Source organism: Anneissia japonica, unplaced genomic scaffold (genome assembly GCF_011630105.1).
Source record: "Anneissia japonica isolate Jap-2015-1 unplaced genomic scaffold, ASM1163010v1 scaffold7587_len162328_cov177, whole genome shotgun sequence".
In the NCBI taxonomy this organism is placed as follows: Eukaryota; Metazoa; Echinodermata; class Crinoidea; order Comatulida; family Comatulidae; genus Anneissia; species Anneissia japonica.
Window position 1 is genome coordinate 117136 of NW_022686739.1, and position 12654 is coordinate 129789.

At 33.1% G+C, this 12654-nt stretch overlaps 1 protein-coding gene across 2 annotated transcripts; it reads left to right on the forward strand.

The window, feature by feature from the left end:
• Positions 1 to 1475: 1475 nt before the first annotated feature.
• LOC117117348 (choline dehydrogenase, mitochondrial-like) lies at positions 1476 to 12442 on the forward strand. Of its 2 annotated transcripts, XM_033261626.1 has the most exons (5): positions 1476 to 1634; positions 5009 to 5204; positions 6134 to 6223; positions 9009 to 9538; positions 9817 to 12442. In XM_033261626.1, the coding sequence occupies exons 1-5, from the start codon at positions 1598 to 1600 to the stop codon at positions 11664 to 11666; spliced, it is 2703 nt and encodes a 900-aa protein (XP_033117517.1). In that variant the 5' UTR covers positions 1476 to 1597; the 3' UTR covers positions 11667 to 12442. The 2 variants fall into 2 exon arrangements, with proteins under 2 accessions (XP_033117517.1, XP_033117526.1); XM_033261635.1 differs by lacking the exon at positions 6134 to 6223.
• The last annotated feature ends 212 nt before the right edge of the window (positions 12443 to 12654 follow it).

A 12654-nucleotide genomic window follows, 5' to 3' on the forward strand; every position in this document is an offset into this window, starting at 1 on the left:
TTATAACAAAAATGAAAGATGGTAATTTAATATAATAAATTAATGAATCTTTGACACATGTCAGAACAATATTGCAAACATTTTGGCAAAATCAAGCATACAAAAGCATTAAATCAAATACTGTACAATAGTTATTACTAATTACTGTAATATGAAAAAAAAACCTGTTTTTAAAAGAAGGTCTATTATACAAGTCAAAATACTGTATTATACAGTAGTTACAGTAATTCTTTTAAATTTGTAAATACTGTAAAATCAAGTACTGAATGCACTTTGTGTTACAGTTTAGTAAATAGTGCTTTGGAGTGGATTCGTGCCTGTATCTTAGTGGTTAAGATGCTTGCCTTCTAATCCCATGGTCCTGGGTTCAACAGTGCTCAAATAATTTCATTTGCCTTTAAATTTTTGTGAAAATATTTTTTTTTTATACTGTGGAAAATAATGATCAGTGTTGATTGATAATAACTAATGAGCTAGTTTGAAGAATAGATAACAGTACTGTACAGTATATTAAGAGTTCTCAGCAGTATTTTGTATAACATGATAACTGGTGGTTTGCAATGATACATAGGGATTTTTGTTTAAACATATTTAATAAGAAAAAGACTATGGAGGATGTTTTATTATGGTTGCTGGTACAATATTTATTATTTATGATAATTACTATGTAGGCATACAGTAGGTACAGTAGCAGTCTGTTTATTCTGTGCATTATCTTTTCTTTACATTGTGCCATGTCATGTTAAATTGATATAGGTTTCAGACCTTGGCAATGAATCAGCATTTTTGGTTGTCCTAATTTAAGATCTGGTTTTTCTGTTAGTTTTAAAAAGTTTCCTTTTTTTTTTTTTAATACTGAACTTGTTTTGTCAAATTCTTCTTAATACAACACCAGAAATAGTAATACAAAATTGTTTCTGTTAACTTTTTACTAGGCCATCTTGTCAACTTGTTTTTGGGGTCAGTAGGTAACTTTTCTGTTCTTTTCTTCTCTTTAGCACTCTTGTCTGCCCATTATTGGTAAACAATTCTTTCATCTTTCCTTTGGAATGTTTTACCGTATGGACACAAAAATATTTGTTTTTTGTCTTTTATGCTGAAACTACCACGTTTATTCAGCCATTAAATAATTTTACATTTTAAGTACTGTACCTTATGTATTGCTATTGTATGTGCAGTCAGCTTGGGTGTGGTATTATGACAAGCTGTGACATAATATACAGTAGGCTATAGTATTATACCAGCCATTCACAGGATTCACAGCCCAAAATGTTATGCTTTAATTTGGCATTGAACACTGCAATTGTGGGAAAACAAAAACAATTACAGTACAAATAATTCCACACCCCTGTTGTTATTATAATTTTTTGATGACGGACAAAATTTGATCCAATGGATTATGACTTGTGCATTTATTGGACAAATTTCTAAGTACTCAATACTGAAGGTCAGATTGTGTATTGTCATCCGTTCAGTTGATAGAGCATAACATCCTGGAGTTATTTATTTTCAGATTTAATGCTGTGCAGTTACTTGATCACTCATGAACTCAGCCATTTTATTTATTCAATTTAGATTGTGACATATTCTAGCAGAGATGTTGAGGTTATTACCAAAGGCTGGAAGAAGTCCAGGTGAGTTTAATAATAATGATAAATAAATGATTTTATTTGCTTTAAAGTAGGCCCAAAACATTCACCTTATTTTACACTTGTCCCCTTTATTTATTTATTTGATTAACACTTTCATAGTACTAGTTTCAAAATTGGGTTACGGATCAATAAAAGGAATTTTTTTGGATTTACATAAGTGCGAATACATGTTGATATACAGTAGCAAGACCTAAGTTATTATGTAGTGTATATTTCCCCTTCCCAGTACACTGTAGATTGGCTACTGTATTATTACTATATTAATCAATAAACAGATACTGTACATACCCGTAATGATTTTTGTTTATTATTTTAATTAACATTGTCATATCCTTCATTGAACAAGTCCTAATTAAGATGACAGTTCACAATATTTGCTAATTTATATTACTCTCTGTAAATTGAGCTAAAAACATGAAAAATATAGAGGTAAATTAGTATAGTAATAAAATTTCTTTCCATCCAAGTTATTTGCTTTCAATTTAAAATTCACCCTTATACTGTAAACTTAGCAGCATATCTGGCTTTTACAAGAAACTTAAAATCAGTTCATATGGTGTGATTGACTGTAGTTTGACTTTTTTTTTATGTTTAATAGATTTTTGCTTAGCAATATTTATTTAAGTAAAATAAACATCAGAAATATAGCTATGTATCTTTTTTTTACATAATATATTTCTAGGTGCACGGTAAGAATGGCCCAGTAAAAATGGCCCGGAAAAAATATCCCCGGTAAAAATGGCCCCAGTAAAAATGGCCCCAAATGACAGGTGGGTAAAAATGGCCCCAATAATAAAACCATGTATTAAAACTGATATTTTATTAATCATTATATACATTTTTTTAACTGAAATAATTTAGTTTTTAAAAGGAATCTAACATCAAATAAATTGCCATTTACATTTTATTTTTTTGCAGGAATTATATATTAAATGATAAAATATTCAAAGATCAAAAAAAGCCATTAAATAACACTTTTTATTTTTTTCCACTTAAATGTTATAAAATAGCAAAAACATAATCAATAAATCAACATAAATCATGCATCTATTAATACTAAAATAATTTATTTGTGGCCAATTTCAAGGAAGCGGAATCACAATTTTCCAGATATTCAATCCGGGTATTTTTAAACCCCACAAACAATGGGTTGATATGAATATCAAATTATTAGGCCTATTTATTTTTTTAAGAAAAAGAACATTCTACTGTACAATCATAAATAAAGGGTTTGGATAGGGTTCCCAGTGTTTGGAGGTTTGTGGTGTATTTGCAAGTATTTAAAAAAAAATATACATTTTAACCAAAAAATAGGTTCTTATGAATATTTAATTTTCTTATTGATAGGCCTATACCAAGTGAGTCAATCACAATTGAATTGTTTGGTTTTCTACAGTGTGTTTTGGGAGGTTTGTGAGATTTAGCAATACCAATAATATTGAATATCTACAGTAATAATAATAATTTAAAAAAATACTTAGACTTAACAGCCGCCCATACAAAAAAGATCACTAATTAATCAATCAGCAGGGTACTCCTAGAGCTACTCATATCCTAGGAGCTAAAAACTACAGTAAGCTGTTTTAGTTCTTAAATATGCATACGGTTTATGTTGATTTATTAATTCAATTTTTGCTACAGGGTATTTTACAGCATTTAAATATATATATATTTTTTTTAATTTTATAATTGAGGGCATTTTTTATTTATTGATTTAATTCTTGCTTATTACAGTATTTAAATATTATAAATATTTAATATAAGATTTTAAAAAAAATATCATTTCTACAGTATTACTGAATTTTTTCATTGGGGCCATTTTTACCTACTTGTCATTTGGGGCCATTTTTCCTGGGCCATTTTTACCGGGGCCATTTTTACCTACAACCATATTTCTATACTGAAATCAAATTATCATTATTACTGTATTCATTTTGTTATTGATGTTACACTATGTTATTCTTGTCAGCAGAAAAAACACATCACAGCAATTAAGTTTGCTTTTGTTTATCTTGTCACCGACAAGGGTTTTACTTTTGTTTATTTTGTGTTTGTAATTCAGTTTAGGTGAGTTTAATCCAGTTGAGTTCATTCAGATTTAAAAAAAATATTAAAAAACTTAAAAGACAAATGAATCACACAGTATTGAAAGGGAGACAAATGACAATATCTGAATTAACTACTGTACAGTATTAGGAATAATAGTCTAAAAATGAACTTATTTTCATTGGGGTCCTCAATACATAGACTTGACAAATTTTGCACAAAAACTACAATTTCATAGATCACAAAATTGCATCAATAAAAACATTCAAAGGTTACATATTGTTTGACTAATAGTACTAATAAAATTTGATGAAAAATGTACTTTCAATTGGAAATAAAAACAAGAAATGCAGTTAACAGACTCATAATAATACTTTCCTATATTCCTTTCTGCATGCAGTTCTAATTGGTGATCAATTTGAAATTTTGTTGAGCACATGGTTCAAATTTCATTAAAATGCTCTACTGTATCAGTATCAGCATAATATAATTGCTATGGTCTATACTGTAGCTTTACTACAGCAATTTATTATTCTTTTACAACAACAAGCTTCGTATATTTATATATATTGTTTCAAATTCTTAATAAATAAATAAATAAATTGTTTTAAGAATAGGCTTCTAAAAATACTGTATGTGTATTGGTTGCTACATTAGGCCTGGATTAGTCAATGCAACAGCAAAAAGCTTGCTGTCGAGCTTTGGATTCACCAGCTGTGAAAGGCCATTTCTCCTGTACAGCAATTGTTGTCCATGCTGTGGAGAAAATCGAAACCTGGAAAATTTGTAAATCATTGAAAGCGAAATGTTTGAACATGTCTCATTGCAATGCCAAAACTTGATCGCTTTTGTCTTCTTAAATCACAACATTACAGTATGTTGACCTCTGAATTTGTACGATTTGTTTAATGTTTACACACATTTCAATGAATTTTCACTATGAAAAAAAATTACTTTAAAAGCATGTTGAGAAATATTCAGTTGGAATAAACAAATGGTCAGAACCAAGAGGCCGTCTGGTCAGGGGAGTAAAACCCAAAGATTATTTATGATAAGAAAATCGTGCATTTATAGACAGTTATTGGAAACTGAAATCACAATGACTTTGGTTAGATCAGCAACTTAGTATTTTTATTCGACTACACTACCTCAAGTGTCGTGGGTGGGTCCGTGCTTGTTTGCCAGAGAGTTGATTTCCCCCTGATCCCCTCCTAATGCCCCTAACGGAAACATTAACAGGCTAATCTCACGCTGATATACAATGTATGATTTTCTTGTCAAATTGTTTTGTTTCAATGTTTATATTTTAGGCCAAATGACGGTCAACTCTATAGCAAGGTTCAGGGCAGCTTACGGGCTCAAACAGCAACTTCGCCAGTCAGCTCGATGTCTTCAAACAAGACAGCCTAGTCAAGAGAAACCAGAACTCATCATTTTTGACAAAGATGGAACACTCATATGTTTTCACTCTCTTTGGGCACCATGGGTTGAAGATACGACAAAGAGGTACAATTTTATATCACTAGATGAATTGTTTTTTAGCTCAAGCATTTTCTATACAGTACCTGCATTGACCAAAAGTCTACAGGCACTGGCAGCAGCAGCAACTTTTATTTTTTTTCCCCAAACAAAACAAAACCAGAATAAGATGAGAACAATTTTTTTAAACGTTTTAACGTAAATTTTCATTCCCAATTTCTGCTACTTAGTATTGCTAATTTTGTAATGATAATATAATAATAATGAATAAATGTATTAGCCAATTTGGCACCAAATTAAAGGAAGTTGGTAGTCAGATCAAATGTGAATTAAAATGCATTGTATCAACAAATATAAGCCACGAAATAATTCCTATCTAAACTTTTAAAATGATAAGCAACCTATAATAATTATTACTTATCATTATTTATACTATTGTTGTTGCTGTCGCTGCTTCTACTGCTTTTGTTTCTGCAGATGCTGTTGCTAATTTGTTATTGTTAGTATCATCATCCTCATCATATTTGTTTTATTCTTAGAATTATGATGATGAATATTATTATTATGATGATGATGATTAATTTATTATTATTATTATTATTATTTTTATTATGCAGCTTAATTGTACACACTAATAAACAGTGCACATAATTTGATGCACATAATTTGATAATGTAATGGGGGCTATGCATTCACTTGTGTTCTTGGGGCAGGGTACTTTTGTGTGCCTTAACTACTTCACCCAGGAAAATATTAAATTCATTCATTTTGCTTTTCTATACATTTTTACTAACTCTTCAGACCTATTTCATTTACAGGTAACCTTGACATTTTTTGTGATCATTTCACTCACGACACAAATGCTGCACAGACGCTAATCACTGTGGATATGGAATACCGGATTTTCCCCATTTTGATTCGGTAGCTCTTCTTTTTTATTACTACTTTAACTACAGGTTGTGTGTGTTTACAAGTTGCAGAAATTCAACAACCTTCAGGATGAAGACTGTACTCAATGGCAAAAGGAGATGCGTATTTGGTATAAGGTATCTACCGTGTTATAATGTACTGGACCCTATTATATTTGGAAGCTTGCATTTGTATGATTGAGGTTTACAGAAGAAAAGCATGTTGAAATATATATACAAATTCTTAAAACCACCATCACTTATTAACCTACTAATAGCTTATCAGGTTTTGAGATTTGTGGACCATATATGCAGGTTCAGGGGCACACAAACATGATTTTTTTTTTTTTTTTTTTGGAATTTATCATTTTTATTTTACTTCACCTGAATGCAGGGCTGGATAAAGTGCACAACCAGTCAACTTATGGTTGTAGGCATTGTGCATGTCCCTGTAGATATTTTTTCGCTTTTTTGCTCGTTCCAGACCCCCAATGCTGGGATATATATAGTGCACTGTTAACATATAGCACTGGAGGCATTTTATTGAGATGTTTTTTATGGTCAGTGGCACAATTGTTTTGCCAGGCCTGCCTGAAGGTGCCCCTGAATCTGTGTTATTTTAGCACATTGTCCATCTTGGCAATGTCTATGACTTCATCATTGGCAATTGAAGTGGCGGTTTTGCGCAGCGGGAACGATTTGGTTTCCCACCCTTGAGGTCAGTGTTTCAATCCCACGCTGTGCATTTCGCTTGTGTCCTTGCGCAAGGCACTTTATCTGCATTGCTTCTCTCCATTTAGGAGTATAAATGGGTGACTGATGGGGTTGCCTGCTCCTGCACTGATTACCAGCAGCAATATTTAAAGCATGTCGACCCAATAACCATTGAAAAGAATTGCGCTTTATAACCTCAAGGAAGAGGTGCATTATAAATGCCCATACTGGCTATGATTGGTTTAATTTAAATATATTTTTGATGACTTTATGAAGGATCCAACAGGTTTGTATTATCAATGAAATATCATTCAGGGGTGCTGTAAAACACAATGGACAAAAACAAACAAAACTCTGAAAGGAACATGGAATTTATTAGATTTGCTGATAAGCCTACTCTCTAAAAAGAAGTTTTTTTTAATACTGGTATATTTTTAGCCTATTTGAGGTCACTGCACCTGAGGCAATTTTCCTATTGTCTTTTTACTTTGTATACTGCTACAATATCTTGATATTTCAGACATTTTTTTTAAAAGAAGTACAGTATGCTCTAGTTTCTTGTTTTGTCTGGTAATATTGCTGCCCAGATTGTTTTCACTGCAGTGCCATTTTTTCTCAACAGTGTTTGAGACTAGATTTTGGTTACCTGCAAGAGATTTCTGTCCTGAAAACATGTGTTCGTTATACAGTTAAACTTGCCTAACTCGAATGATTTCTAAGTTGGTCTTATTTTACATGCCAAATTTTTGGGTTTTCCATTAATTAACAATCTGTAAGTCAGATTTTATCTAAGTTTTTCAATGCCATTTTGGATTTTAATTTAGACAAGTTCAACTGTATTATTCAATACATCCATATTGTTAATGTCTCCCATCAGAAAATAAGTCTTGTTGCACTCTTGTATTGTGCTGTTTTTTCAAAGCAAGTCTTTGTTTGGTCGATAGTCTTTTTATATACCCAAATGATGTCATTAAATTATGGGGAGTGTATTTAAACTTGCCAAAGTTGAAAATAAAATAAAAGATAAATCTCTTGACATAGATACCAACCACACTGTCCTAATGGATCAGAAGTAAGTCCTGTTTATACTTGCAACGATAACGATAAAAAGCTAAAAAGCAATTGCTCATATAGAAAATAAAAGAAATAAGAGAGTTTTTTACACTAAGCCGATTCAATAACGATTTATCATGTATACGATAAACAACATATTTTGACAAATGAATTCAGATTACGTCATAATCATGAAAAACGATAAAATCATAGTAGTAACAACAGTAAAATCGTTTTTCCATGATTATGACATCATTTGAATGGATTTGTCAAAATATTTTGTTATTGTATATACGATAAATCCTCATCGAATCGTCATAGTGTAAACATTTCTCTTATTTCTTTTATTTTCTATATGAACAATTGCTTTTGTGGATTTTTATCGTTATTCGTTGCAAATATAAATATAGAGTATCAATTTGTTAAATTTGGAAACCTTTGTATTTGGTTATCACTGAGATATATTTATAGTGTGGATGTTACAAGTTATTTAAATTTTACGAGTTACTCTTGTAATACATACCTTCAAAATATTTATTATTAAAGTTTATTATTGATTGACTGAAGTCAATACTTTATATAACATATTGAACTACAGTGCTAGTTTTAATGTTCCAACATATTTGGCCATTATTTCTATTAAACATGATGTGCAACATGACTTATTTTTTGTTGTTGGTGGATCACATTACATCAGGATTTTACAGTATTCATAGATAGAAGTCCTGTTTGGCACAAATCCAGAGCTCCCCATTTTTGTTGGTTGTGTTATGTAGTGTGATTACCTCTGACCTTTAGAATCTACTCTGATGGAGAATTCCAAGCTCAGATTATGCAGTCTCAAGTAATGCTACCATCTGTGGAGGAACATGTTTGATTTACTGTCATTGACTATGGCATTGAATAATCATCTGGCAAAAATTTGTTTAGAATTTCAGATCAAATTACCTCCCATTTGTTTCAGATCGAATTCTCTGGAAGCAGGAAAACAGACTATTCAGTTCATTTTACTGAACTGTTAAATTGCCATAGTTTTATAGTTTTGTTTTTTTTTTTATGTCCAAGGCATTTCTCTTTTCTGCCTCTTGCAGATTCCGTACTGAGCAACATACTGTTTGAGTCCCAAGTGTATTAATATGCACCTCTTTTCTTGTAGGTTTGAAAGGAAAACTGGCCTTAATCTTGAAGCAAAAATCCACCATTTATTTAAATACAATCAGGCAGAGAGGAAGATTCTGCCGGGTCTTCTGGCAGAAGAAACAATGCCAATTATTAAAAGACAATTAGAAAAGTTGCTCCAAGGAGAAGGTCTTGATTTTGATCGAAGTCAGGAGATTGTGGATGAATGCTATCATGAACTTGAAACAATTGACACAAATGTTTTGATCACACATGGGAATGTAAACAAATTAATGACAAAGCTGAAGGAACATGGTATTAAGATTGCTGTCTGTACAGCAGATTCAAGGAAAGGAACCATAAACACCCTCAAAGAGATGGAAGTGGATCATCTGGTTGACATGGTTGTTTGTTCCGATGATCCTGGGATGATTCCGAAACCAAATGCACATAACGCTTTTGCAATCTGTGAGAAGTTAGATGTGGAGTTGGACAGAACGGTAATGGTTGGAGATACAATGACAGATATGAAGTTTGGGATCAATGCCGGCCTAGGAAATGTTGTCGGTAAAGCCACATTTGTCATGGAATTAGTATATTTTATAGTGTATGGTTTATTTACAGTACCTAATGAATGCATTATTCTGTTTTAAACCAAAGATTATCAGATTACCAATTCTATTCTACCAATTTCCACTGTCATAGTGCCTTTGGATATTGGTGACATACAAATCCTTGTTGATTGATTGAATTTTTGAGGATCAATGAGAATTAACAACTAATGTTAAATTAACAGTACAAGTCAGGTACTGTAATTAACATAATTATGTTCTTTACTACTCTAGGTGTTCTCAGTGGAGTTTCAACGGAAGGAGATCTATGTGAAAGTGCAGATCATGTAATCGATGACATCCAAGGCCTTACAAGTCTCTTCCTTAAGAGTTCTCCTGGAACACAGCATACAAATCTCCCACGGAAGCCGCATCACGGCCCATTCAATACCCCAGCTCGCTCATTTTCTACAAGTTCTCCAGCCCATTCCGAGCAGTTCTCGCATGTGATTGTTGGAGCAGGGTCGGCAGGCTGTCTTCTTGCCAACCGCCTGACAGAAGATAGTACTAATAATGTCATGTTATTGGAAGCTGGCCCTAAAGACTACACATGGAAGATACATATGCCTGCAGCTTTGGTCTACCCCCTATGTAATGATAAGTATAACTGGTTTTATAATACTATTCCTCAAAAATACATGAACAATAGAGAAATGTACTGCCCTCGAGGCAGAGTCTGGGGAGGATCTTCATCTCTTAATGCAATGTGTTATGTCAGAGGTCATGCACTGGATTATGATCGATGGCAGAAGGAAGGAGCCGAAGGCTGGTCTTATGCAGACTGTTTGCCTTATTTTAAGAAAGCCCAAAGTCATGAGCTCGGTGAGGATAAGTATCGCGGTGGAAGTGGACCACTTCATGTATCACGGGGAAAAACAAAAAATCCACTTTTTGCTGCATTTCTCGAAGCAGGACATCAAGCAGGGTATCCACTTACGAACGATTACAATGGATACCAACAAGAAGGATTTGATTACATGGACTTGACCATCCACAAAGGTATACGATGGAGTACAGCAAATGCTTATTTAAGGCCTGCACTCAAGAGAAATAACTTAAAGGTAACGAGTAAAACACTTACCACCAGGGTATTATTTGAGGGATCTAAGGCTGTAGGGGTTGAATATAAACAGGGTGGGCAGTTGAAGACAGTAAGAGCTGATAAAGTTATTCTGAGTGCTGGGTCAATTAACACCCCACAGTTGTTGATGCTGTCAGGTGTAGGAAATGCAGATGATTTGAAAAAACATGGCATTCCATTAGTCAATCATCTACCAGGTGTTGGACAGAACTTGCAGGATCATTTAGAAGTGTATGTCCAAGTGGCTTGCTTAAAGCCAGTTACCTTGTACAAGGCACAGTGGAAATTCCCACACAACATGGTCAAAATTGGTCTAGAGTGGTTCATGTTTCAAACTGGTTTAGGAGCAACTAGCCATCTTGAAGCAGTTGCATTTATCCGAAGTCGTGCTGGGATAGAACATCCAGATATCCAATTCCACTTCCTGCCATCGACAGTCAGGGATCATGGAAGGATAAATGGCGACCGCCATGCATATCAGGTCCATGTAGGACCACAAAGATCCCAAAGTCGTGGATCGATTAAACTACGAACAAAAAATCCAGAAGACCATCCATTAATAGATCCAAATTATTTATCAACGGAAGTTGATCGATGGGAGATGAGGGAGTGTATTAAACTCGCGCGAGAAATCTTTGAACAGGATGCATTTGCCCCCTATCGTGGTGAGGAGATTCTACCGGGCGTAGATGTACAATCTGATGCCCAACTGGATGAGTTTGCAAGAGAACATGGGGAGACTGCCTACCACCCATCATGTTCTGCCAAGATGGGAAGTGAAAATGATCCAATGGCAGTGGTTAATAATAGAACTGAAGTATTTGGTATGGAGAATCTGCATGTTGTCGATGCCTCCATAATGCCAAGTGTTACCACCGGCAACCTGAATGCTCCTGTAATTATGCTTGCTGAAAAAGCTGCTGATATTATACGTGGCCGTGAGCCACTTGCCCCAGTCCATGTGCCTGTCTACCAACCACCAAGCCTAGACACGCAGCGATGATTTTCCAGCTTTTAATCTATTTATATTTGGTAACACCTTCGCAGTTTTTTCATAATTTGTTGCTGCAATAATTATGAACAACTTTGCATTATGGGATGCAATGATGTATATGCTATTGTTAAATGAATAATAAAATTATTTAAAAAATCATTGCAATAAAATTAAATTAAGATGTGTTGCGTGAACAATGCAAATTGTTGTAAAAAACAAAAATTAACATGTGTATTATCTGTTATAATAATTGCCACAATAAATGTTTTAATTCATTAGGTACAGCGTCACTTTTAAGCTGCTGACATCAAAACAAGGACATGTGTAAGCAATCATCGTTAGGCTTGCTGGTGGCACTTTATTTTAGAATTTTCCAAACGAATCGAGAGTAATCAGCAAATGAAATTATGCATGGAATCCATGCTACTGTAAATTACCAACTGTATCTGAAATGTACTTCTGTTGTTTGTGTGAGTGGATTAGTTTAGATACATTGTATTAGGAAAACCACTGTAACTTGTTGAAAGATATTGGAATGATTTCTACATATGGGTGTAATTTAATTCCTGTATTAATTTCTCATCCACCAGAAAGTAAAGACAACAAAAATGTACTGACCTCTGATTTTTTGGGAGAAATTATAAATAGGATAAATTATAATAGACCTTATACTGTATAGATAAGAAATATTGTTTTAAACTGATCAATTGATTTGGTCTGTGTATGCTGTACTATGTTAGTATGTGATCCAATTTGGAGTATTAAAATTACTTAATTCATAGTAATTTGTGTCTGGCTTTTATGTGTGATTTACAGTGTATCGAAAAAAAAATGTGTCTCATTATTAAGTGAAATCATCGTTTATAATGTAATTACTAATGTCAATTCACATGTAGATCCATAATACAATTTGAATTGAACAATGGTCATATATTTATATCTCCTTCCACAGAAAAAAAAAAAAAAAAAAAAACCCTGTCTCAACAAAAAAAAAAAA

Excerpts from the sequence above, each read along its gene's own strand:
- LOC117117348 (XM_033261626.1), top strand. The coding sequence starts at position 1,598 with ATGTTGAGGTTATTACCAAAGGCTGGAAGAAGTCCAG. Across the intron at positions 5,205-6,133 it reads GTTGAAGATACGACAAAGAG|GTTGTGTGTGTTTACAAGTT; the intron begins GTACAATTTTAT and ends CTTTAACTACAG. Across the intron at positions 6,224-9,008 it reads AGATGCGTATTTGGTATAAG|GTTTGAAAGGAAAACTGGCC; the intron begins GTATCTACCGTG and ends CTTTTCTTGTAG.